Here is a 24,129-nt window from a genome sequence, read left to right as displayed (position 1 = left end):
TTTTTTTGAATTCTCGCCTTTTCATGTCATGTGAAAGCAGGGAATCATAGCTTCAAATTGACATTGGTTGTTCAGTTTGACCCACCCAGTTTAGGAGAGTAATGTCTTGCAGAAAACAGCGAGTTGAGAAAACAGGCTTGAAAGGTTCACTTCTGTGGTCTCTAACATTACACCTAGCTACATGTTTAAGCATTTATTCATATTTATTTTAGCACTTATTTCAGACATGCTCTATGTGAAGAGTCAGTCTGCCTGTGCTATTCACTCATTTAAAACAATGGCAGGCTCTCATTCAAATCTGGTCACATATATCTAGGATGGGGGACATACGTGTCCGGTTAAGACTCAACGCGTGGCTCCAACATATGTATCCGGTTAAGACTCAACCCGTGGCTTCGGCGTGTGGTTAGGTTAGGGTTTGGGCCCTGGGTAGGATGTCGGACTATTGCATGTCGGACTGTTATGCACCCCTCTCTCTTCACACCTGTGCTGTAAACACCTAGAGCCTATAAGACTATAGCAGGGTGATGTGAGGACATAATGGTCTTGTTGTTGCTACTGCACACATGTATGCCAGGGTGCTAACGGTTTGTTTTATAATACAATCATATAGGACGTTTCTGTTTGGATGTCAAGGCCAGAACGTTTTTTTTTCTCCACTTTTACAACTTCCGGGTACGATGATGTCACGCTCATAGCCTCTATATGTTGGACTAGGGAGAGCATGTATAATAGTATCTATCTATTGTGTAAAAAACTAATTGCCTGTGTGTGTGTGTGTGTGTGTGTGTGTGTGTGTGTGTGCGTGGGCAGCTAGATGTGCTCATGCAAGTGTGTGTGTGTGTGTATGCTTTCTTTGGAAGTTACAAGTGTGTCTACAGTATGCCTGCATTAGTGGAGTGAGAGTGTGCGTGCATGCATACATGCATGCGTGTGTGTGTGCGTATTTGTCCAACATGCATGTCTGTATTGGAGACCCTCTTCACTAGTAAAAGTCATTAGTCGCTTCGTGAGGATGGAGTACTTCTGGGAATCTGTCGCAATTATGGATCCATTATGCATTTCCATCACACCCACGCTCTTCTACGTAACCAAATGGGAATATAAGCTCAAAAGGAACTCCGGGCTGAGGGAAGCATGCAGGCGCTCGCTTGGCTCAAAGTCTCATCCGTCCGTGCTGTAGATTCCTTCGAGGGTGTCCCTTTTGGCCACAGTTTCCTCGTCTGCTGCAGTGTGAGCGGGAGGCGACGATGGAGCAGGACCTTCACCACATCACCTCCTCCTTCGTGAACACCGGTGGAGATGGAGGACGTTTAACTCCTATAGAAGCCATTGCCGAAGATCATTGTCAATTGAAGCCTAATTTTGATACTGACGCTTAACGCCATTGCCCGAGGATTAATGGCAATTGCGCTTTTATAGTGCATTCGATCGATCGAGCCATAATGCTACTTACGTTAGCCGGGTTAGCTAGCTGTGTTGTTTAGCACAGCACTGGATCGTCGCCATAACAATCCATTCTATCCGTTTATTTCAATCGCCTGTGTCTCCTTGTCCTTGTCCCAGATGGCATCTTGGTCAAAACGACGTTTCTTTGACGGCACAGAGCCGGCGATGTGGAGCTCTCCAGTGCACCGGCATAGATCGATCATGTAAACAAAGCCTGTCTCGACTCCGTCGGTCGAGCGTCCTAGGATAAGCTACTTCCGGTAGACTTGAACTGTGGCTTTTCAAAATAAGAGCTCAAATTTTAAAAAAAAATGCTGGTGTGAATTAGATCCTAATTTCTCAATAAATGCTAGCGGAGTAAGAGTTAAGGAATTAAGACGTGAATACTCTGGGAAGTGGTGGTGGTGGTCGGAGGACATTGGTTTCTAACCATCCCTGCTCAGGAGCCAATCACTCTCGTGTTACTTCATATTTCATCCGTCCATCCATCTTCAACCGCTTATCGAGAGTCGGGTGGCGGGGGGTAACAGCTCCAGCAGAGAGCTCCAGATTTCCCTCTTCATATCTAGTGTAATAATGATAATAACATACAACAAGCCACGTGCTCCGTTTGGATCAACGTGCTCTGATGAGGGCTTCGTTCAGGCGTTTCCAAACCTTTCCATGTCAAGGTCGAGCCCGAAATAGCCGTAGCCCCTGGTTGTGCCCCCTCCCCCCTATTTTTGGGTTTAAAAAATAAAACAAAAATCACACTCGTGTGAAGTGAGGGGCGCCTCACTTCTTTAAACAAACATTTAATGTTAAAAGAAAACATTAAAAAGTCCATATATACTTGGCTGCCACATGACATCTAGTGGGCTGCTGTTTTGTTTTATTACGTCGTTAAAAGTCCATAAATGCAAAAAAAATAAATAAAAAAGTCTTTGTTTTTTCTCCTTTACATTTTCCTCTCTTTGTCGACTGCAGGCACCCCCCCCCCCCCCGGGAGGAAAAACCACTGGTCCAGAAAGACAAAGGTTGTCGGTTTTTATCTTCCATCCAATCCAAAGGATCAGACGCGGGTGGAGAGTATAGTTCAGATCACGCCGTACTCCTTGAGAGACGTGAACAGCACGGTGTCCTTGACGTCGCTGAAGACCTTGCGGATGTTATTGGTGTCGGTGGCGCAGGTGAAGTGTGGGTACAAGGTCTTTCTTTTGTCCCGCTTGGCCCTCTTGTCGTGGCTGCAGGCCTGCTGCTCGTACATCTTCAGGATGTAGTTCTTGGCGTCCTCCGCGTCTCGTTTATTGCCTGAAAACATAAATAATGTAAGTGAGGGGCGCTCTTAATATCTTATCATCGTACATCATCTCATTCCGGCCAATCGTAATTTGCGTCCTCTCTTTTGTCTTCAATGTTTGCGTTACACAATGTTTGCGTTTACACAGACACTCAAAGCTGGCCATTCATTGTCAATGGCATTCAGTACTTTGTGTTAACACAATGTTAATCTCATTCTCAGTCCCTGGAACAACATATTTTCAGATGGGGGGTCCGCAGCCAATCATGTCAAGGGGTCCTTGACATGAAGTAGTTTGAAACCACTGATATAGAAACATTTTCCAGAAAACTGTCATGATTTAGAAGGCATTCGTAGAATCGTCAACTGGCCAGCATGGAGCCTTGCCATAAACGACTCATTATTTCACATCGCTTATGGGGAAGCACAAGAGCACTCTAGCTACTGTACCACCCCCCCCCCCCCCCCTCCACTGCAAACACACACACGCACGCGCATGTACGCACACACACGCACACAGCACACACGCGCATGTACGCGCACACACGTACACACGCGCATGTACGCACGCACAGTCGCGCACACACACATACGCACGCACGCACGCACGCACATACATACTGGCATATAATTGCATGTGTTATTTCACACTCTTACTCTCGCTCTCTCCGTCACATATAGATGCACACACGCACCTGCGCAGAGAGGGTATTTAAGGTTGCTATGGGTAACAGAGGGAGATGGGGTCTCGGAGAGAGGCAAGATGTAGTGGACAGTACATTTACTTTGAGTATCTGTACTTTTGAGTTATAGTATTTACAAAAGTATATATACAAAAGGAATAAAGAATAGAAGTCCCGGCGTGCTCAGAGTGGATTTTAAGTCAATTGCCTTTATTACATTTGGGCTAGAGCAGTGGTTCCCAAAGTGGGGTCCTTGAGCTAAATGATAGTTTGGAACCAAATGAACCCTTATGGGTCTGTAACTCTGAGAGTGTACAAATGGAACCAAATGAACCCTAACGGCTCCATTTGGTTCCATGTGTACACTCTCAGAGTTAAGATTTTACTATATAAATTTGGGTCCCAGAGATAGAAATGCCATTAAACGGGGGTCCGTAGCCTAATGCATGTTAAACGGGGGGGGGTCCTTGAAATGAAACGGGTTGAGAATCACTGCTAGAGCCGTAAAAAAACGTATCTTATGGCGGTTCCCTGGCACATCTCTTCAAATGGGTATCCACAGGCTAATTAGTGTCAATTTGGGGGTCCTTCAGCAGATAATGGATGGAGCCCGGGATTCGAACTCTGGCCTCCCGTGTGAAAGTCCAACATCTTAACCACCAGACTAAAGGGATATCCCTCTAGATATTAAGACTTTTGAGGTCATCAGGCAGAGGCTCTGAGCCACTGGTACAAGGTAGACGTTCCTTATTGAGAATTCTGACAACGTTTCCTTCTATTTGATCTTCATCAGGTCATGACCTGATGGAGATCAAATGGATCAAATGGAAACGTTGTCAGAATTCTCAATAAGGAACGTCTATCTTGTACCTGTGGTGTGCGGGCTCCATCCATTATCTGCTGAAGTTCCTTTGGTGTTTTAACTAAGCATTATGTAATACTTTAGCTATTTTTGAAAAATCGTGAAAATGCGCCACAAATCTTTGAATATATATTCTTTCAGAGCGAACGTTTTTTTTATTTCGACGTCAGGCCTAAATGGGCTAATTTGGGGGTCCTAACGATTGGGAACCACTGGGCTAGAGACATTAAAATACAAATACCGGTATTGTACCTTTGCCTTCTCTACATTTTTAGGAAGGGAAAAAGTCGTTGTGAGCTTGAAGCTTTTTTTTTATTACGTCAAATTTGAATACAGCAATACTGTCAAATGTCCTTTTGAATACTTTTATTTTAAACAATGCACTTTCGAATACTTTTGTGACTCGTCTCGTCCAATATCCAAATTGTCCCAAGTAAAGCCTGATTTAGGCTTCGGTGTCATGCTACGTGTCTTGTGCGAAACGTTGTCACAAAACCGTTAATATAGGAAGAAAGAAAGTGAAATACAGAAAAAAAGGTGCTGTGGCTAGTATTTAAACAAACGCTAATGTTCATGGGTTCCGTGGAAGCTCACTGCCGGCAGCTATAGTGATAGACAGAGCCAGGGAAAGCACAGGGACCAACATTACTTTACAAAGTACTTTTTAGTATTTCCACTGTGTTGTTGTTTCCAGGGGTGCCATGATAGGGCAGTGCAAATAACTGCATATCCAACAAAACAACCCAATATGAAAACAACCCACATCCATATTGTGAATGCTTGTAAACAAACAGCCACACATGTAAACCCCACACACACACAAACACACACGTGCATGTTCGTTCATAGACATAAAAAGAGCTGTTGGGGTACATACTGTGCAATTACGCAAATTGCTATTTCTCTCTATTTAGTTAGATACCCACTGCCTACCCCAGCACGTATACGCACGCACACTCCACACACAGCCTACCTGTGAAGCTGGGGAAGTGCTTCTGCAGGTCGGACGTCTGGACCTTGTCAGCCAGGATGTCAGTCTTGTTGAGGAAGAGAATGATGGACGTGGTGTTGAACCAGGGCGAGTGGATGGTGGTGTAGAACAGAGCCAGGCTCTCGTCCATGCGGTTCTGGATGGAGACACAGGGGAGAGAGGGTTATAGGGGGAGTGGATGGTGGTGTAGAACAGAGCCAGGCTCTCGTCCATGCGGTTCTGGATGGAGACACAGGGGAGAGGGTTATAGGGCGAGTGGATGGTGGTGTAGAACAGAGCCAGGCTCTCGTCCATGCGGTTCTGGATGGAGACACAGGGGAGAGGGTTATAGGGCGAGTGGATGGTGGTGTAGAACAGAGCCAGGCTCTCGTCCATGCGGTTCTGGATGGAGACACAGGGGAGAGGGTTATAGGGGGAGTGGATGGTGGTGTAGAACAGAGCCAGGCTCTCGTCCATGCGGTTCTGGATGGAGACACAGGGGAGAGGGTTATAGGGCGAGTGGATGGTGGTGTAGAACAGAGCCAGGCTCTCGTCCATGCGGTTCTGGATGGAGACACAGGGGAGAGAGGGTTATAGGTGGAGTGGATGGTGGTGTAGAACAGAGCCAGGCTCTCGTCCATGCGGTTCTGGATGGAGACACAGGGGAGAGAGGGTTATAGGGGGAGTGAATGGTGGTGTAGAACAGAGCCAGGCTCTCGTCCATGCGGTTCTGGATGGAGACACAGGGGAGAGGGTTATAGGGGGAGTGGATGGTGGTGTAGAACAGAGCCAGGCTCTCGTCCATGCGGTTCTGGATGGAGACACAGGGGAGAGAGGGTTATAGGGGGAGTGGATGGTGGTGTAGAACAGAGCCAGGCTCTCGTCCATGCGGTTCTGGATGGAGACACAGGGGAGAGAGGGTTATAGGGGGAGTGGATGGTGGTGTAGAACAGAGCCAGGCTCTCGTCCATGCGGTTCTGGATGGAGACACAGGGGAGAGAGGGTTATAGGGGGAGTGGATGGTGGTGTAGAACAGAGCCAGGCTCTCGTCCATGCGGTTCTGGATGGAGACACAGGGGAGAGAGGGTTATAGGGGGAGTGGATGGTGGTGTAGAACAGAGCCAGGCTCTCGTCCATGCGGTTCTGGATGGAGACACAGGGGAGAGAGGGTTATAGGGGGAGTGGATGGTGGTGTAGAACAGAGCAAGGCTCTCGTCCATACAGTTCTGGAGACACCGTGTGGGGTATGGGGAAAAGGACAGGGAAAAAGACATGAACGGGACTCACTCTTTCCCAAAGCTTTCGCCCGGGTGGGCGTGGTTTTGAGGTTATTATTTTTGGAAGGTTACGGTTAGGTTTAGGCATAGTTTTAGTCGAGGTTATAAGGTTAAGGTTTAAGGTTAGGCATTATGATATAACCACAAGAGGTATAGTTTCAGACATGGACAGCAATTGTGAGGTAGGTTCAAATGCAACGCTTGGCGGCGCTGCAGCTAAAACATTGTCAGAGGTGAGCAGGTAAACATTTTCATTTTCATTTCATTTGAGCAAGAAGATAGATAATGTATACTGCACTACAAAGTCAAAGTGCAGTAACTACACACAGAAATGTAACTGAAAATGTGTTCAAAAGTGTTTCAACTGGTCAGCCTGCATATCACACTAATTATATTGTGTAATTGTGTATCTGTTCTTGAGGTAATTGTTTATCCCCCAAAAATCACGAACGTATATAGTTACTGCACTTTGGCTTTGTATAGGCTGGCCATTTGGATTACGCAGAAGAGCGACAGAGAGAGAGAGAGAGAGAGAACTATGCACAAAAACAAATTTCACACACTCTTTTAATCTGTGATGTGACAATTCTGAAAGGCAGCAGTTCCTTCCCCATGCAGGGACGTGAGGCAGGCATGCAGGCATTTTGGACCTGGAAGGATTTCAGGTTTCCATGAAAGAGGAGGACCGGTATCAGGTGTGTGTGTGTGTGTGTGTGTGTGTGGGGGGGGGGGTCTCGTGGGGTACGGAAGCACAGAGGACGACACAGTGGAGGTTAATGAATGTGCAGGCAGTCTACAAAGTGGCTGTGAGAGATAAACGGCTTATGTGTGTTGCGTGTTGTGTGTGTGTGGGGGGGCTGGCTGGTGGAGGGAATCAGAGAGAGAGAGAGATAGAGAGAGAGAGAGAGAGTCGTGTTTTCTGTTTCCTTACTCAACAGTGAGACCTGTTGGCGGAGGAATGAAGTGCCTGTGGGGGAGCATAATACTGGGAGAGAGGTTTGGCACGTTGTAGGGTTCACTACTCGGGTTCCGAGAATCACAGGCTGACAGGAGGACTGAAAGCCTCGGGGGGGTTATGAATCAACAGAGAAAGAGACAGCTGGACAGACGGAGAGATAAACAGACGAGAAGAAACACAAAAGGCCTCGCTGAGTGATAGAGACGCCATCAGGCAGACTCAGGGACTCAGAGACAGGCAGGTAGGTTTGTGAATAGAACGATATGACACGGGGAGGACAGTGCATACTAGACAGGTATAATATATACACACACACACACACACGCGTGCGCGTGTGCACATGCACGTACGTACGCACGCACACACACACACACACACACACACACACACACTCTTACGTCTGTCTCTCTCTCCTCCAGGACCTGGTCGTACTCGCTCAGGGAGGCCAGGAATATGAGCGACGTGACGTTTTCGAAGCAATGAATCCACTTCCGGCGTTCTGACTTCTGTCCGCCTACATCTACAATCCTGACAGGGGGGGAAGGGGGGACAGGGACAGGAGAGAGGAGGTAAGGAATACAGTATATGTGGTGCAAAAATTCAATAAAACATAAAGTCTCAGGTAGGAGAGATGGAATATAAAGATCTGTCAACGTTTTTGAACCGTCGTTCGTCCAGGGAGATGTTTAGACTCTATAGTCTAGACATTGTTTTTCAGTTCCACTGTCCTTCACGCTCCAGTCTTGCGGTACTGCTGCCCCCACTTGTGGTCAGACGTTGGAAAAGCCCCCGCTCACACTCTCCCTTGACTGTTTTCTCTTTCTCTTTCTCTGTCAGCGTCCACAAAAATATCTATTTTTGGTGAAAACTCCCAAATGAGTCATCTGTGTTGTTGTAAAGCATGACAGGCCGTAACAGAAGCCTGTCATAGAATGCAGTTTCAAATGCTTATCACAAAAGATGGGTACCATTTCTGTCTACCTATTACAAAAAAATATATATATGTTGGGAATGGGTGCTCAGGTTGGGGAGTTTGGTCGGAGTCATTTGGCATCTTTCTCGTCTTGCCTCTCTGCCAACATGTTGGTGTAAATGCATGGTGACAACTCTCCAAATATTCAGTGACAGGCCTCTATTTCTGTTCCATTATTCACAAACTTCACCCTACTTTCCAGTAACTTTCCAAGGAAACAACGTGCAAAAAAAGTCTGCACAGTTTCAGTTTCTCAGTCACACGTTTCTCAGTTAGGGCTGTGACTGTGAAAATGGGACCCCACTGCGTCCGAATCAATCAGACAATATGTCCTTCAATGGCCCCACAAGAGTCTCAGTCTATATGGCGTTTTTTCACAACGTGGTGGTGAATGGTGTTCATGGTGTTTCATTTTCGTCCCGTGACGGCTCGCTAACCGATACCAACCTGAGTGTGATGGTTTTGACGTTAAAGGCATAGTCGTGGATTCCCGTGGTGGGGAAGCGAACTCTCAGCACATCCTGGGCTGTGGGGACGTACTCCGGAGCCGCTATGCGGTCCAGATTTGTCATGTAACTGAGAGAGAGGGAAAAGGAGGGAGGGGGAGGGAGACATTGAGAGAGAAAGTCAGACAGTGAGACGCGTGCTATATTGGCGACACAATTTCTATTCTGGAAGGCGTTGATGGGCTCCGTCGGTCTTGAACTTGGCAAAACATCAGAGTGTGTATGGACAACATGTTTAAGTCGCTTAGTCATTTAGTATTTAGTTCAGCCTCGACCGTGTGAAAGAAACTCTGGAACTGGAAATGACTTGGAAAGGATTTAGAATGGTAAATGAGAGAGAGAGAGAGAGAGAGAGAGAGAGAGAGACTGAATGAGTCACTTTCACTGTATGTTCTGTTGACGTTTTATGGCTTCTGTTGAATCAACTTGTCATTAACTGAATGTTGACTGACCGTCTCTTATCACACTCACCTTGATGACTGGCTGACTGCATTAGGTAAGGTCTTTGACGCCAATAAAGTCTACGTTGCACTAACACTTAATCATTTTGAATAGGTTAATGTATAACACAACAGGGTGGCTCTATCAACTGGTGGTTTTCGATGTGGCAGAGAAAAGTCATAAAAGGCTGAGCTTTCAAATGACTAGCCCCCTCCAGTGTACACGGGAGGAAATGAACAATAGGCATAGGGTTTATTTATGCAATGCCAGAAATAACCATTATATTGCATTAAAAGGTTGATTGTAAAATGTATAAACTTAAATTACAACTCAACCTTACATACATGAAGTTTCATTATTTATTTTTTATTATTTCTATGCATTTCTGCTTTCAATTAGACAATGAGGGTGGGAGAGAAAGCAGATATGGCAAACTTATGAGACACAAAATCTAGTTTCACTATTTGTCGTACCGTGTGTGTGTGTGTGTGTGTGTGTGTGTGTGTGTGTGTGTGTGTGTGTGTGTGTGTGTGTGTGTGTGTGTGTGTGTGTGTGTGTGTGTGTGTGTGTGTGTGTGTGTGTGTGTGTGTGTGTGTGTGTGTGTGTGTGTGTGTGTGTGTGTGTGTGTGTGTGTGTGTGTGTGTGCGTGCGTGTACGGATAAGCGGTTGAAGATGGATGGATGGATAACTGAAATGGTGACGCATACAGACATACCGGTATTCCCCAGCTATAACACAAGCTACTCACTATTCTGTGGAATCCAGCAGCTGGTATTCACTCCGTCGACCGTAGCACGCCCTGATGCCAGAGTCTGCCCAGAGGCGTCGGATGGCATCCACATAGCCCCGGTCCAACTGGGTCACATGCACGTTGTCCACATCGCGGACCCATTTGGCATACATCTAAGGAGAGAGGCATACACTGTTATATCGTTGCTGTCGGGACGAAACCACCGATTTTTTTTTAGGTTTTTTGATTTTTTGTTGTTGTTGCATAAATCACTATTTATTGTCTTTATTGTCTGTTAAAACAATACTGAACCAATGAAAAGTGCTTTCGGACAAAACCTCTTAACTCCATTGAACCCTTAATCTGTCTGCTGAAGCAGCCAACTCCACCACCTCTCCCCCTCTCATGCAAGTAATTGACAATATATAAAAGTCACAACACCAACTTTGATGAGGCAGTATTGCTTTGATTTATTGATCCGAAACCTCAATCCTATCCTAACCCTAACCGCAAGCACGGGAGCAGCGCATGTCGGACCATCGCTTTTTCGCATCGCATCGCATGTCCCCCCCGCTTCGGATCTTCGGTGTGTCGGAAAAGCGTGCGCACCCCATGCCGCAAACATAAGGTTATCTTCATTTCCTGAAAAATGTATATATTGTGAATTTATTTTGTAGTGCAAGTCATATTCCTACAAATACACGAATGATCACAATGTTCTCTGGTGTTCTCTGGTAATAAACTACAGTGAACACTATCATGTTATGGCATCATTCATGCCACTTAGTCTAGATATCCGAGAAAGTGTGTGTAGGCGTTTGTGTGTGTGTAGAGGTGAGGATGGTGGTAATGAGGGATTGCTATTTATACTGCTGGCCGCAAGATGAGGGGTGTGTGTGTGTGTGTGTATGTGTGTGTGTGTGTGTGCGTGTGCGCGCGTGTATTTCTACGCGTTTGCAGTTTTGCAGAAATCACCAAAATAGACATCTATTGTTGTAAAAACATGGGGTGAAACTGTAGCCTGTGGGCGCAGTGGTGAAGTGCTTGCCCACCACCACCACACGTGTTCGGGGGAGGTAAGCCGAGGAGAACAGGGTGATATCACTGCACGTATTCCTACGGGCTGTCAGCAGGGAGTGTTGGGTGGGAGAAGCAGGGCGAAGGCTCTACGTCAGGGGTGCCCAAAAGGTATAGATCACATGACATGCCGCTTAAAAAAAGTATTTAAAAGAATACTTTTGGCATCTGCCACTTGATGTCATGACATCAAAAAGGGTCCGTCGGCTCAAACCTACAATGCAATATTTTGTTTTCGAGAGTGTTGCTGTGCACAAACGTCCGTAGCATTACAGATTAAATACAAAAAAACTACCTACCTATTTCCATTTGTCTTAACGCCAGCGCCGCTATTCCATATTTAAACTATTTTCAGCAATGGTATATAATATTATTTTTTCGGTAGGTAGATCTTGTTGAGCTGTAGCTCTCAAGTCAAAAAGTGTGGGCACCCCTGCTCTACGTCCTCCCGGTGGGGGCTCCTCGCTGGCAGGTGACTCGGTATAGGATACAACAGCAGTGACAACGCACGAAATATGTGTGAGGGGATGAATTCAATGGCATAACGAAAAAGGGGTCAAAAGAAGGGGGTGAAAAAGAATACTGCACCTTACGCAACAAATATAGTAGGTCTTTCAGAGCCGAGCAGTAAGCGACTGAGGGAACAGGAAGAGATCGGGAGGAGGCGAGGAACATGAGTGTAAATGTAAACACTTGTCAGACTTTGATGAAAGCAGGGAGAAAAGACGAAAACCAGGTTGGTCTCTCTCCCTCTGTGTGTGTGTGTGTGTGTGTGTGTGAGGTGAACCTCGTTCTCTGGGTTGGCGTAGGGGATTTTGAGGGAGGCCATGGCTCCTGTCATAGCCTTGACGGCAGTAAAGATGTTCTGGTAGATACACTTGGCGAAGGCCTTCCTCTCTTCCTCTGAGAAGCCTCTCCCGTGGATGATTCTCATCTGTCGTATGAACGTGGTTTTACCGCTCTCCCCGGTGCCTGGAAGAACAAACAGGAAAGTCGGGATTAGTTTTTTTGCGGCTGTGGAGTCAGGTCTTTTCTCATTCCTTAGTATTCTCGGATAAGTGTTCCTTTTAACCCATTCTGACCTGAGATCAGATTCATACGGGGTTTCCACTGGACACACACTGGTCTGATGAACCCATTCTGACCTGAGATCAGATTCTAAAAAATGTCAGTCGTTCTTCGATTTAAAAAAAATAGCAGACCTACAAGCTCGTAGCGCGCCACTCGGTGGCGCGCTATGAGCTTGTAGATCTGCTATTTTTCAATAGCTAAAGCATAACATGATGCTAACACCAAAATGGGTTCCCGTTCAGAATGGGTTAATTAATCCTTCGCTAAGTCCCTCCCCAACCAGTCCTTGTCCAATAACAATAACAATACAACTTTATTTGTATAGCACCTTTCATGACATGAAATGCAGCTCAACGTGCTTTACAGAGCAATGGAGAAAAAAAGAAAAGAAAAGCAAGGCATAAACATTAAAAAAGCAAGAGCAGTAATGCAATACAGCTGAGGACATGAATAACAACAAATTAAAAGATCAATTAAAAGCAAGGGTGTAGAAGTGGGTCTTGAGCTGTGCTTTAAAAATGTCTACAGAGGCTGCCTCTGTAGAACAACAACAGGCACGTTAGCAGACGGGGCAAGTGGTCCTTCTCCCCCAATAGAGATACACGTTAAATGACGGGATTTCTCCATATAAATAATCGATCATTTCAGTAGCAAGAGCATCAAAATGTCTTCTAAATCTAGTGAACCGGGCCTGCAGTAGGCTATGCACTGGACAAATGTGCATGACATTATTTAAATAAACTAAAAATAACGACCACCCTGACAAGAGTTTTCATGTTGCACGGTAAGAATACGGTCATTAGTATTATTGCCATCACCTGGGTGGCTTAGTCGTGTAACTTTAAGCTGTGTATATGTGTTCAACAACACAGCCATGCAAAATAACATTGACAGCTATGAGGTGGCGAAAGCTTGACCTGCATAGCAACATTTACTAAACTATTTGGATTGGCATTGGACAATTACTTTTTGGGGTGGGATTTAGTGAAGGGCTAATTGCATTATAGTATGTTTTTTTTTGAGGGGCGCTAGTCCCTCCAACGTCTGGCTTTCAGAAATGTCGCCATGTTGGGCAGCTAAGTCTATGGACTACTTTCCTTTTCACATCATGTTGTAGTGACAAACACTGTTGATTGTTGAATCTGCCTACTCAAGATTAGCCTCGGTCCCAGGCTTACTTATCTCCGAAAAGAAAAGCCTGGTCACAACGTAAGGCAGAGAAGCTATCGGCGGATGTATCCTCCGGAACATCCGTCAGATGTATTTCCCCCGGTTACGATATTTTCCGACCGATCACAACACTCTTTACATCGTAGGTCTTGCCCAGGGTGACTCAAGATAGATTACAAGGCGTATATTCTTTCTACGTCCGAGCATAGACATGGTAACGCCCCGCCTGCCTCTGATTGGCCTACCGACACTGCCCGTCTTGCCTGTCGTCCGAGATGCAAGGCTACTCCGTGGTGGGAATTTGGAAATAATACAAGTACAAGAGAATGGCAACACGCGACAGTAATTTGTAACTTCAATTTTTGTAGAAGAGGCAAACTAATATTGTTTGTGCCGTTTTCTTTGATTGAATAATTGATTGAACACGTAGGCCTATGTACTATGATTTGATTTGACTGTGTTCTAAATTAAAGTGTTAGTGTTGATTATCGTGTATTAATCTCAACTAAAACTAAACTAATACTATTATTATACTAATAAAGATCAAGGGAAAAGAGACTTTTTTTTTTACAGTACAATAATGTTTAAAGTTTACACATGTATACAAATAAACAGGCCAACGGCATAAACAATATTAGTTTACCTCTTCTACAAAAATAAAAGTTGCTGTCGCGCGTGCCAAGCTGTCATTCTCTATTACATATCGTACTTGACTTGTATTATTTATTTATTTCCCACCACCACGGAGTAACCTCGCGCAGCAGACTATCCAGCATGTATCTTCCACCTCGCAGACACCGGCTGTGTCGGTATAGGCCAATCCTCCGATTGGCAGGCGGGGCGTTACCATGTCATTGTCCATGCTCGGACGTAGAAAGAATAAACGCCACCTGAAGGTCTGCGACCTCATGGTCCTGTTCAGTGAGTATAGATACCACATTGGTTTACTCTGCCAGAGCGTATAGTTTTCTGTTCAGTCATCTCTGGACTCATCCATACAAATACGTTCCTGTACAATCTGTAGCTATGGGTGTTATGACATCATCAATATGACACCAGTCTGTGGCTCCATGATTGGCCATAGCCTGGATGGACGGTGGATCTGAGATGACAAATTCATCAATTTGGACTTGGATTCCACATGCTAATGCTCGCTGCTGGGCAAAGGCACTCTGATAGGTAACAGGTATACGCTTGCCCCTTTTCCATCTCGCCCCACTACTAGCTGTAAACTAGTACTAGCTACTAGCTAGTACTAACTACTAGCTGTAAATAACAAACATAATTCATGTTTGTGATTATTTTAAAGGTATTATCATATTAATTAATCATTGTTAAGTTCCCTCTGTATATCCACGGGCATGATAATAGCATGATGATGCCATTACAAAACGTGGGCTACATGGAAGAAATGTGATTAATAACACTAAATTAGCCTACTAAAATAACTTAATTAAGCAGTCACCGTCTCTGTGACATGTTGTTCTTTGTCACAGAGACGTATAGAGATCGACTACTATGCAATCAAATAAATCTGTATACAAGATCATTTCAGAGAGGGAGGGAAATACTAAATTAACTGTTAACTATACATTTTTTTTAAATCGCCGGGGCCGGTTGGTAAAGGGGCGAGCAGTCTCGTATTCCTCTGATTCACTATGCAGAACTAGTACAGAGTTATCTCTTTTTTGCTGAATGTTTGCCTATTAATAGGGATGCTGGTGTTAACCTGACTCTGCCTGGTGTGTGTGTGTGTGTGGTTAAAAGTTAAAACCATTGCATTAAGTTGCTTATAGTCTCTTTGGTTACTCATTCAACTTTATAATGAGTGAATTTTGGTTCAAATGATATGAATGCTTTAATGATTAAAGCATTCATATCATTTGAACCAAAATTCATGCATTAATTTGACAAAGAAAGTCATTTTAGTTCATTTAAATAGGCCTATGCATTTTTGAAATGGCTGTAACATTGACTTTGCTATACACACTGATGCTGTATACACAACACAATCCTGTGTATTGATTTAACTCTGAACGTGTAAACAACTGACCAGTAATGGTGTTGCTGCGGCACTAATTAATAGCATTGACTGAATATATATATACGTATTTCTATGAAACATTTCCCCGTCATTTGTTTAGTCTGAGGTATGGCAGCAAGGCTATTATCTGACTTATTATCTGACATACTGTATACACATGCTGGCATGCTTCACATAGTTTTCATTCTTGGCTTGTGAGTAAATAGGTTCTTTAAATTTCATATCGTGAGCCTCACCCTCTGCCGGTTGTCGCCCCACCCCACCCCTTCTGCTCACATACCTTACACATCAGTAAGTCAGAGAGCACTTACGGGCACTTACTGCCTGCAATTCGAAACTGGACCCAGTAAAAAAAAAAAAAGTCAAAGCCCCCTCTCTGTTAATTAATAACCGTTTATATGATGTTTTTTTTTTCATCATAGTACTGTATATATGTGTATGTCATTAAATGTTCTGATGAATTGAAAATGGAGCACACTAATGGAAAGCCTTTCTTTAGTTTTTAATCCTCTTGGCAGACCACATGATTGAACTATAGGCCTACTTTCCTGTTCTTATTCTGCAAACTGTTAATAACGTTTTTTCAATCAATCATATTTAATCTGACCAAATGTTATTGTATTGTATTATATGGCATCTCAGAATGCCTCAAAGCAACCTGGTATAGGTATAGAAATGACCAACCTAGGAGGAGAACTTTGATTTCTCTCCGCTCTCTCTTTTTCTGATTTCTGAGAAGTCTCTGGATCTCTTTGTCCACCGCTATAGTGTTCCTCTCCTCCTCGGTCAGGAAACAGAGGCAGGTGCGTTGGCACCATCGCAGGCAGCCCTCCATGGGAAACTCTGCTGTTAGGACCTGTGAAAGATACACACACACACACACACACACGTTTTGTCTCATCTGTCATTGATTCACTATCACTATAGCTACTATAATTTCTTTTACGGTAACCACACGGCCTGGTACCCGCCTGCTGTCACCTGGAAATCCCCTGATTCTGGATATGGAAAACAAAACATGACCAATTGAAAAGCCATAGCCTACGCAGGGATTCAATGGAAACTTGGAAAGGTCATGTTAGTCAGCACTGAAAAATACCCCAAAGTAGGCCTACACTATAAGCTTATACTTTAGATGACTGTAAATCCAATTTGTAAGCGGTAAAGCTTTTTTGCAGCCTATATAGAGATTATTCCTCACAGGTAGCCCAGAGCGAACTTTTCCCATCATTGTTGACGAGGGAAAAGAAAACCATGTAAACGAAAGCGTAGAGTAGACTATAGGGCATGCTATATACGTTCAAACGTCGGCTATACAATTACATTTTGTTTCAAGTGTTAAGCCTACCTTAAATCAGTTCGTCATACTCCTTGAAAACACGCAGAGCCCGACTTTGATTGCCTTTCGCCGTCCATTTCTAAGCGCGTAGACTGGCACCAATCCACCGGCGCAAATGCCCTTGCGTAAACGCAAAGAACTATCTAGCCTTGCCTACTTTACGAACGTTTACGTATTAATCTTAAAACACTTTTCAAGTCAAACTAATTAGGCCTACTAACAACCTGCTCCTCGTGAAAAATCTGCTGGTCTATACGTGTGCCGTGTGCGGTGGAATATGCACAGTATGTAGGTGGCGAAATGAAAACACTCTGGAATGCGCCTTGAGTGACTCCGTGCGCTGCGCCGCGGATAAAGTTTCGAATGAGCCATCCCTCTGTTGGGCCTGCCTGCTGCAGTAACCCCATAGCCTCATGTTTCAGGGAGAGTCTTTGCAGAGGTTACAAGTTGTCAAGTTTACAACAAGTGAACAAACATTTTACTAGTAAAAGGGGAGCGATACATTATCACACAAGGCAACAAGAGACACGTATAGTTTCAGATTTCTTTTTGAATGATATAACGCCTGTCGGAAAAGTGGTCAGGAATAGGATGTGTGTTGGCTTCTCGAAACTGCCAATGAACATGGGTTTAGGTTTATATACGTGACGTTAGCCCTGAAACATGACTGCCATGATGATTAGGCTTATTATTATTATTATTATTATTATAATGAAATACGAGCGTCATGAACCATGGCTAACGTGACGTCGTCGTCTACCCAACAATAAGCTTTCATTTTACAGATTAGCCTACATTACTGCATATCCAGTCCACGTTTGAGATCAGTTCAATAATGTAGTGTAGGCGTAGCCTAGCCTATAACGAATTAGTTTTGAATCAGGTGAGTCGTCGAGGTGCACAACAGGTATTTGTCACTCCTTCCCCTCTCTACAGCTCGTTGGATGTCAATCTTTTGTCCTGGCCAGTAGAACCGGTCTGGCAAGATTTCCATGGACTCCCAACGCGCGCACTCCCAACAGGTCTCAACAGAAATTAAGATGGCCCGGCCGTGCTCCACATTGCCATGGTAACACGGTGACTCAGTGAGCCACAGCTGGGGGGGGGGGGCGAGAGAGAGAGAGAGAGAGAGAGAGAGAGAGAGAGAGAGAGAGAACCATACTGTCTGCACTGTTAATATACTTGCTGTTAACTTGAGAGAGAGGGGGGCAAGGAAACAATGAGAGTTGAGCCAAGATGCAATGTGAATTGGAAAAGAATAGAAAGGAGACAATTTACAGAATTGGTGATTAAAAATGGGTGTAGGCTACAGGACATTTAGGCTAGCAGTATAGCCTACTGGCACAGGTGGGTCCTTACTCTTATAATGATTCTGGGAGAAAAATCTCATTAGCAGGAGGAAGAGAGTGGAGACTTTGTCCCTGTAGGCTACAGTAGGAAATAGGGGAGGCTTAATGATTAATCTGACAATTTTACAAATGTACCCACATACATGATGGATTCCTGTTCTATTCCTTAACTACATAGAAGTGTCTATTTGTATGTCTCTAAATGTTTTTGATGAATTGAACAATGTGGACCCTGTTGTAAACAAGTGTAATGCTTAATTGGGTCGTCCACTCACAGTTCTTTGTATTGAGTTTGTGCTTGAAATGTACTGTAATTCTAGTTCTACAAACTGTTAATAAATATTTAAATCAATCAATCAATCAAACCCCTGCCCAGTTACTTTTTTTAATTGACAGAAAAATGTGTAACTTTATATATATATATACATACATACACACACACACACACACACACACACACACACACACACACACACACACACACACAAAAGGGCAAATAGAAGGGATCAAATCCCCCCTGGCTCTGATGTTAATTTGTTGTATTAATAAACTAAATCTTGTCAAGGACTGTCATGAAATATATTGTTTGGACCCCATAAGAGAGGATTTTTATTCAAAATGTTTCACAATTTGAAAGTTTTTTTTGCCTCCACAACGTTTGCTGTGAGCTTGTAGATTTTTGAAAGCTGATGCATAAAATAGGATTAAGCGTCATTATAGAGCTGTTTGATGAATTGAACAAGGTGGACCCTCTTGTAAACAAGTGTAATGCTTAATTGGGTCGTCCACTCACAGTTAACAGTCTTTGTATTGAGTTTGTGCTTGAAATGTACTGTACTTCTGCAAACTGTTAATAAATATTTCAATCAATCAATCAATTGCAATTACACAAAATATCCACAGGATGTCACCCGGCACACTAATATGACTTTTCTAATCTGCCAAAGAAAAGCGCAGCAGGAGCCCACAGTCCACCACCAGTCCACCACCAAGACCAGTAGACTACATTATTATATTACGGTGATGAACAACGTTAGAAACCGCTGTCTTTGTTAAAAGTCACCATTATTTTATATTATTCATCGTAGGATAACGATAACATATCGTAACTGGCGACTGGTGGTGGTGGGTGGCGGCACTAGTGGGCACTGGTGACGCGCCGACAGTGACAGGCTGGCTTTGAGCTGAACGTCGCTGCTTTTGACAGCCAGGGGATGGGCGTTGTCCATCCAGTCATATTTCTGCCTGCGTCGTCGTTGACACGCCTCCCTCCGAAAGAAAGACTTCACTTCCCCTCACGCAAACTTTACACAAAAAAACCTCCCCAAAGAAAGACGCCCCCATTCTGTCTTCTCATTGGCATTCCCACTGTCACTCGCCTTATGTGTTCCAGGCGTCAGCTCATCGAAGCATCAGTGTGTTCATCACCGCGGCGCTGATATGATGAGTGGGTGACGCGCGAGCTCAACACACTCACATTATTAAAAAAATACAAAAAAGGAAAAATAAAACACAATAAATAAATACACGCAACGGACTATTATAATAATAACCCTGGACGCACTGAGCTGTCTGTCTGACTGTGGAGTTTTCATTATTTGACCCGGATGACGTGTTTTGGAGATCATCATCATTCAGCACCAATGTGATGTGATGGGGGGTCTTGTCTTATGCCAAACTGGACAGTGTAGCTAACTATCCAGCTGAGCCTCTGCAACATCAGTGATGGCTAGCTAAGCTAACGAGCTAGCCAGCAGGGTGCCTCCATCCAGACTGTCCTCTGCTTGCTTGAGTAACGTTTTCACCGAGGAGCGTGGCTGCTTCACCGCCGGGAGGACTCTCGCACGTTTTCCCGGACATATGCGATGAGCTTGTCGGCTCGTTTAGGCAGCTGATGGGCGGTTGGACGGCCGGGTCTTTGTCGCCGCGCGGGTGTGTGTGTGTGTTGGTTTTGGTTCTTTCGGGCGTGTTATCTGGGGGGAGTTTGTACCGATGTGTGGACAGTGGCAGCCAAGTATGTCCCGCTGGGACCGGAGCTCGTAGTTTGTCATTTTAAACGTTCCATACAGCGTATTTTGATGCGTTTATACGTGAACTGGGCCGACAGGCTAACCGGCTAGTTAGGGATACTGGGGTTCATCAAACGGCAAAAAAAAAAATCAGCTACCCATGAGTCGCGACACTAACGTGGCTTCTTAATTGGACGCGGTGTTTTATTTGGGGACGTAGGAATCGAGTTCCTACAGGTGACTGTCATCCACTGGAACGTTTAGCTTGGAGATTTACGCAGCGCACAAGCCTTCCACTGAAGCTGTCAGTGTTTGACAGCGGCGGCCCCAGGCCAGGCATCATCATCGACAAGGAAGGAAGGCCACATTTCGCACCAAAGCACCCAAGCCCTGGACTGGACTGCTGGAGTCGGCATTCGCCGGGAAACCTTGTGGGGAAAACGACTCGATTTCGCCATCCATCTCGCAAAGAAACGTTGTGTTTATACACATCTGTTACTTTACGTAATAAGGTGTAGCCCCGGCCCCCGGTAGGCTCCCTATGTAAGACTGGCTCGCTGCGGTGATGACTTTAGAATCCATGATGGCTTGTTGCCTGAGCGAGGAGGCGAAGGAGTCCAAACGGATCAACTCCGAGATCGAAAAACAACTACGGCGAGACAAGAGAGATGCCAGAAGGGAGCTGAAACTTCTTTTACTGGGTACGTCTTATCTCCTACTACCCCACCCCCCCCTGTCTCCATCTCCCCCTCCTCATAACCATGAATGTATTGCCGTTGCCGATTCATTTTCAGCATTGCAATTTGCAGTAGTATAGTGGGCCTATTCAGTAGAATACCCCTGGTTGGTAACCTCGTCGTTTCCATAAATGTTATAACATGCAAAACCATTGGCTCCTTTCAATAAAGGTTCATATTTAAAAAATAAAAGTAGAAAACGCTTTATTTTTAAATGCGTGACTGAGGCATATGCATGATGCAAAACGCCTTCAAATTATTGCTGCTTTATAACGTTAAGTATGAAGCATGATTTGAATGTTCTGTCATTTGAAACGTCAATAAAGATATCTAGAGCTTTGCCAAAGTTTGGGATGTCCTCATGCACCCTCCAGGGCTGTCTTAAAAGCCAATTGACACTGACAGTGACATGTTTGTAGTACAGTTAGCTTCTCATAGGATAAGAAAGAGAGGGGACATCCAATTCACTCCTTATTCTTTCTCGATGAGGAACTTGAAGTTTTTCTTTATAGGGTTGCAGCCTATGGAGTCATTTTTGTGGGTTTCTTTTTTTAAAGAAACGTTTTACCACAGTTCATTGATGTTTGGAATTGGAACCTCATTTCAGCAAGGCCTTTGCAACATCTCACAGAACCATGAAAACGTTTTTCCATTCTGACCAGCACAGCTGTGAAGCAAGGCATGCAAAGCACAATTCAAAGTTTGAATTTGACCTGGCATTCCAGTGGATTCTGTTTAGAAGTTCTGTGATTAACTGTGGTATTGATGATTTGAAGTGAAGTGAAGTAGTCCGGCAGCCGTCAGGCTTCTTTTGTTTAAAGCATAATGAAATGTTGTCATTTTTGCCTTATATAGGATGTCAATGGTATGGTCGCATATACACCCCTATAAAAAAAAAGCTCAATACCGACAGCCAAGTGGATTCATGAATGCATGTATACAGCACTCATTGTATGTCCTTTTACATGATTTTATTTACCTCTGAGACTGAAAACGTACGCGTTTCGGTCTGTATGGCCTTCCTCAGCGTTCACCTCAACTTATATCTCCGAGCCTTGCACCTAGAAGGATTTTGTTTGAACCTGGAGTGCTGCGGGTTGTCTGCTACGACAGTACTTTTCTCTCAATGTATACAGTATAGACAAGATTTAGACTAAGATTTAGACTCCCGTAGACGTATTCATCGATTCTGACATCATCGCTCTCTACGAGAGTCTAAGCAGGGTACTTGCCCCATGGCTTGCTGTCTGAAAAGCTTTGCCTCAGAGTAACTCTTAACGTGTACAAATGCAAAAACTAAGGTGCTTTCCCTGCTGCCCCACTTGTCCGATTAGGGTAGGCTATAAGCAATTACAACCCGTACCCCCGTAGCTTTCAATAAAAAAAGTATTTTAATCCACTCCGTCTCGGAATCTGGCATCCATCTTGGATTTCCCTCCATTGTAATTGGCAAAAGGGTCACTGTTGCATATTTACAATGGAGGGAAATTTAAGCCAATAAAAAAAACTATATACCAAATGTCCCACCCCACAACCCCGGCTGCCGGACTAAAGACTGTTGTTTAATCGTCTGACTTGGTGGTAGTAATTGGATTTGTTTGTAAGCCAGTTATGACTTAAAACCATATAACTTAATCTGGATCTAATCTGGATCAGGTGGATAATCAGACAAAGGGTTTTACCAGTGGTGTCATGGTCGTAGAACGCAGTGCCACACCGTGGTACCCAAACAAATTGTGACGTGCACGCGCAGGAACGGAACGGTGCACGTGCATACACGCTAAAATCCCCCCCCCCCCCTAGATTTAAGAGAAGACGCACCTAACCTCGCGTGCACTTTTGCTATTGCTATACCTCTTATCCCTAAACTTCTTTGCCTTTTTTATTATTTAGAGTTTTTGGCTAGTTGAACAATTTCAAAATAGCAAAAATAAAAAGCATAAAGAAGTTTATGTTTAAGGGATATAGCATGGTGAAAATAGGTATAGTCCTAGTTTCCAAGTTCTGGCAGAAAATGTGTTTTCCACAAGATTCACAACATTCTCTGTCAGCGATGAGGACAGGAGATACTGTACATAGGAGCGTCACAGAAAAAGTGAAACGAAGAGTCACTTGTCCAACGGACAAGTACAATTTTAATGCTCTTGTCCGGAAATATTTATTACTTGTCCCGGACAACAGGACAAGCCTTAATGTCAAGCCCTGCCCTGCAGAAATGGCCAAACCACTAATCTGCGAGGTTTGCTGAAGATTCACTGCGAAATAGGGATGCTAGGGTTCAAGTGGTTAAAAAGGCTGATGCAGAGTCTAGACCAGAGGTGGCTTTTGCTGGGGAATTATGGGTTTCTAGGGACTACGCTATGCCCATTGCCCTCCAGAGTCCAGACTCATTTTCAGGCTTAATGAATGGTAACGGAGCTGGTGTACCTCATGTGTTACACTGACTGACTGGCATCTTGTACAGAGTCAACAGCTCTGTTAGAATGTAATTTGCATGTCATTCTTCAAGTAATTGTAGCAATTCCACACATGCTGTGCTAACTAGATTTCCTAGAGTTAAGTATATTGTCACGTATTTTTGGGCTGCAGTATTTATTGGAATGTTTTCATATGGACAAAAAAACCCAAAGTATAACCACTCAACGTATTTCCTGCTAGGCCTGACTCATAGCCGGTGATGGCGAACTGTCTTTCCTGATACGTGTGTGTGTGTGTGTGTGTGTGTGTGTGTGTGTGTGTGTGTGTGTATAAAAATACATTGTGTATATACGTTGTTATAAATAGCAGCAGGTACAGTATGTACATCAGGTGCTGCAATAAAGTGAGGATATATATAGCCACAGGTGCAGAACATAAGGCGCAGCACTAGAACGGTGACAGATGTGGCACAAACTCACACAGGCCTCCGTCCGTCCATGCAAGCAAAAATAGGCTCTCGTGCAGCCAGGTGACGTAATCAACATGGGGTAAATCCACACAGATAAGCACTCGGCCAAGCCGGATGCACACTGTAGTGGATTCAAACCTTTAAACTCTGCAGTGGTGGTGGACACTGGCACTTGGAACCCTGCGCCACCCGAGTAGGGTTGTTAACATTATTACATAACCGTCTAATAGCAATTATTTCGTCATAATCGTTTCCATGTTGAAAGATGTTCATACATGGAAAAAAAAGAAGCAGAAATAGCAGGTCCACAAGCTTACA

General features: G+C 44.4%; 2 protein-coding genes across 6 annotated transcripts in view; one reads left to right on the top strand and one right to left on the bottom strand.

The window, feature by feature from the left end:
• Positions 1 to 2,357: 2,357 nt before the first annotated feature.
• On the bottom strand, positions 2,358 to 17,065 carry gna15.1 (guanine nucleotide binding protein (G protein), alpha 15 (Gq class), tandem duplicate 1). 3 transcript variants are annotated; one of them, XM_080770807.1, is made up of 8 exons: positions 16,839 to 17,065; positions 16,175 to 16,346; positions 11,993 to 12,177; positions 10,147 to 10,301; positions 8,899 to 9,027; positions 7,877 to 8,006; positions 5,247 to 5,400; positions 2,358 to 2,739 (listed from the first exon to the last, which is right to left on the bottom strand). In XM_080770807.1, exons 2-8 carry the CDS (start codon positions 16,323 to 16,325, stop codon positions 2,525 to 2,527), a joined length of 1,119 nt encoding a protein of 372 aa, XP_080626933.1. In that variant the 5' UTR covers positions 16,326 to 16,346; positions 16,839 to 17,065; the 3' UTR covers positions 2,358 to 2,524. The 3 variants fall into 3 exon arrangements, with proteins under 3 accessions (XP_080626933.1, XP_080626935.1, XP_080626934.1); XM_080770809.1 differs by having other exon boundaries at positions 16,175 to 16,336; XM_080770808.1 differs by having other exon boundaries at positions 16,175 to 16,333.
• A 2,519-nt stretch (positions 17,066 to 19,584) lies between these two features.
• The window catches only part of LOC308320679 (guanine nucleotide-binding protein subunit alpha-11), a 43,129-nt gene continuing 38,584 nt past the window's right edge, over positions 19,585 to 24,129 (top strand). For all 3 annotated transcript variants that reach the window (XM_080771292.1, XM_080771290.1, XM_080771291.1), the window contains exon 1: positions 19,585 to 20,888. In XM_080771292.1, coding sequence (XP_080627418.1) covers positions 20,753 to 20,888 — 136 coding nt within the window. In that variant the 5' untranslated portion in view covers positions 19,585 to 20,752. The remainder of the gene's footprint in view (positions 20,889 to 24,129) is intronic.

The sequence above is a fragment of the Protomyctophum bolini genome (genome assembly GCF_963924005.1).
Source record: "Protomyctophum bolini genome assembly, chromosome: 8".
NCBI classification, from domain to species: domain Eukaryota; kingdom Metazoa; phylum Chordata; class Actinopteri; order Myctophiformes; family Myctophidae; genus Protomyctophum; species Protomyctophum bolini.
The sequence above is the reverse complement of the archived record's forward strand: the minus strand, read 5'-3'. Positions and strand labels throughout refer to the sequence as shown.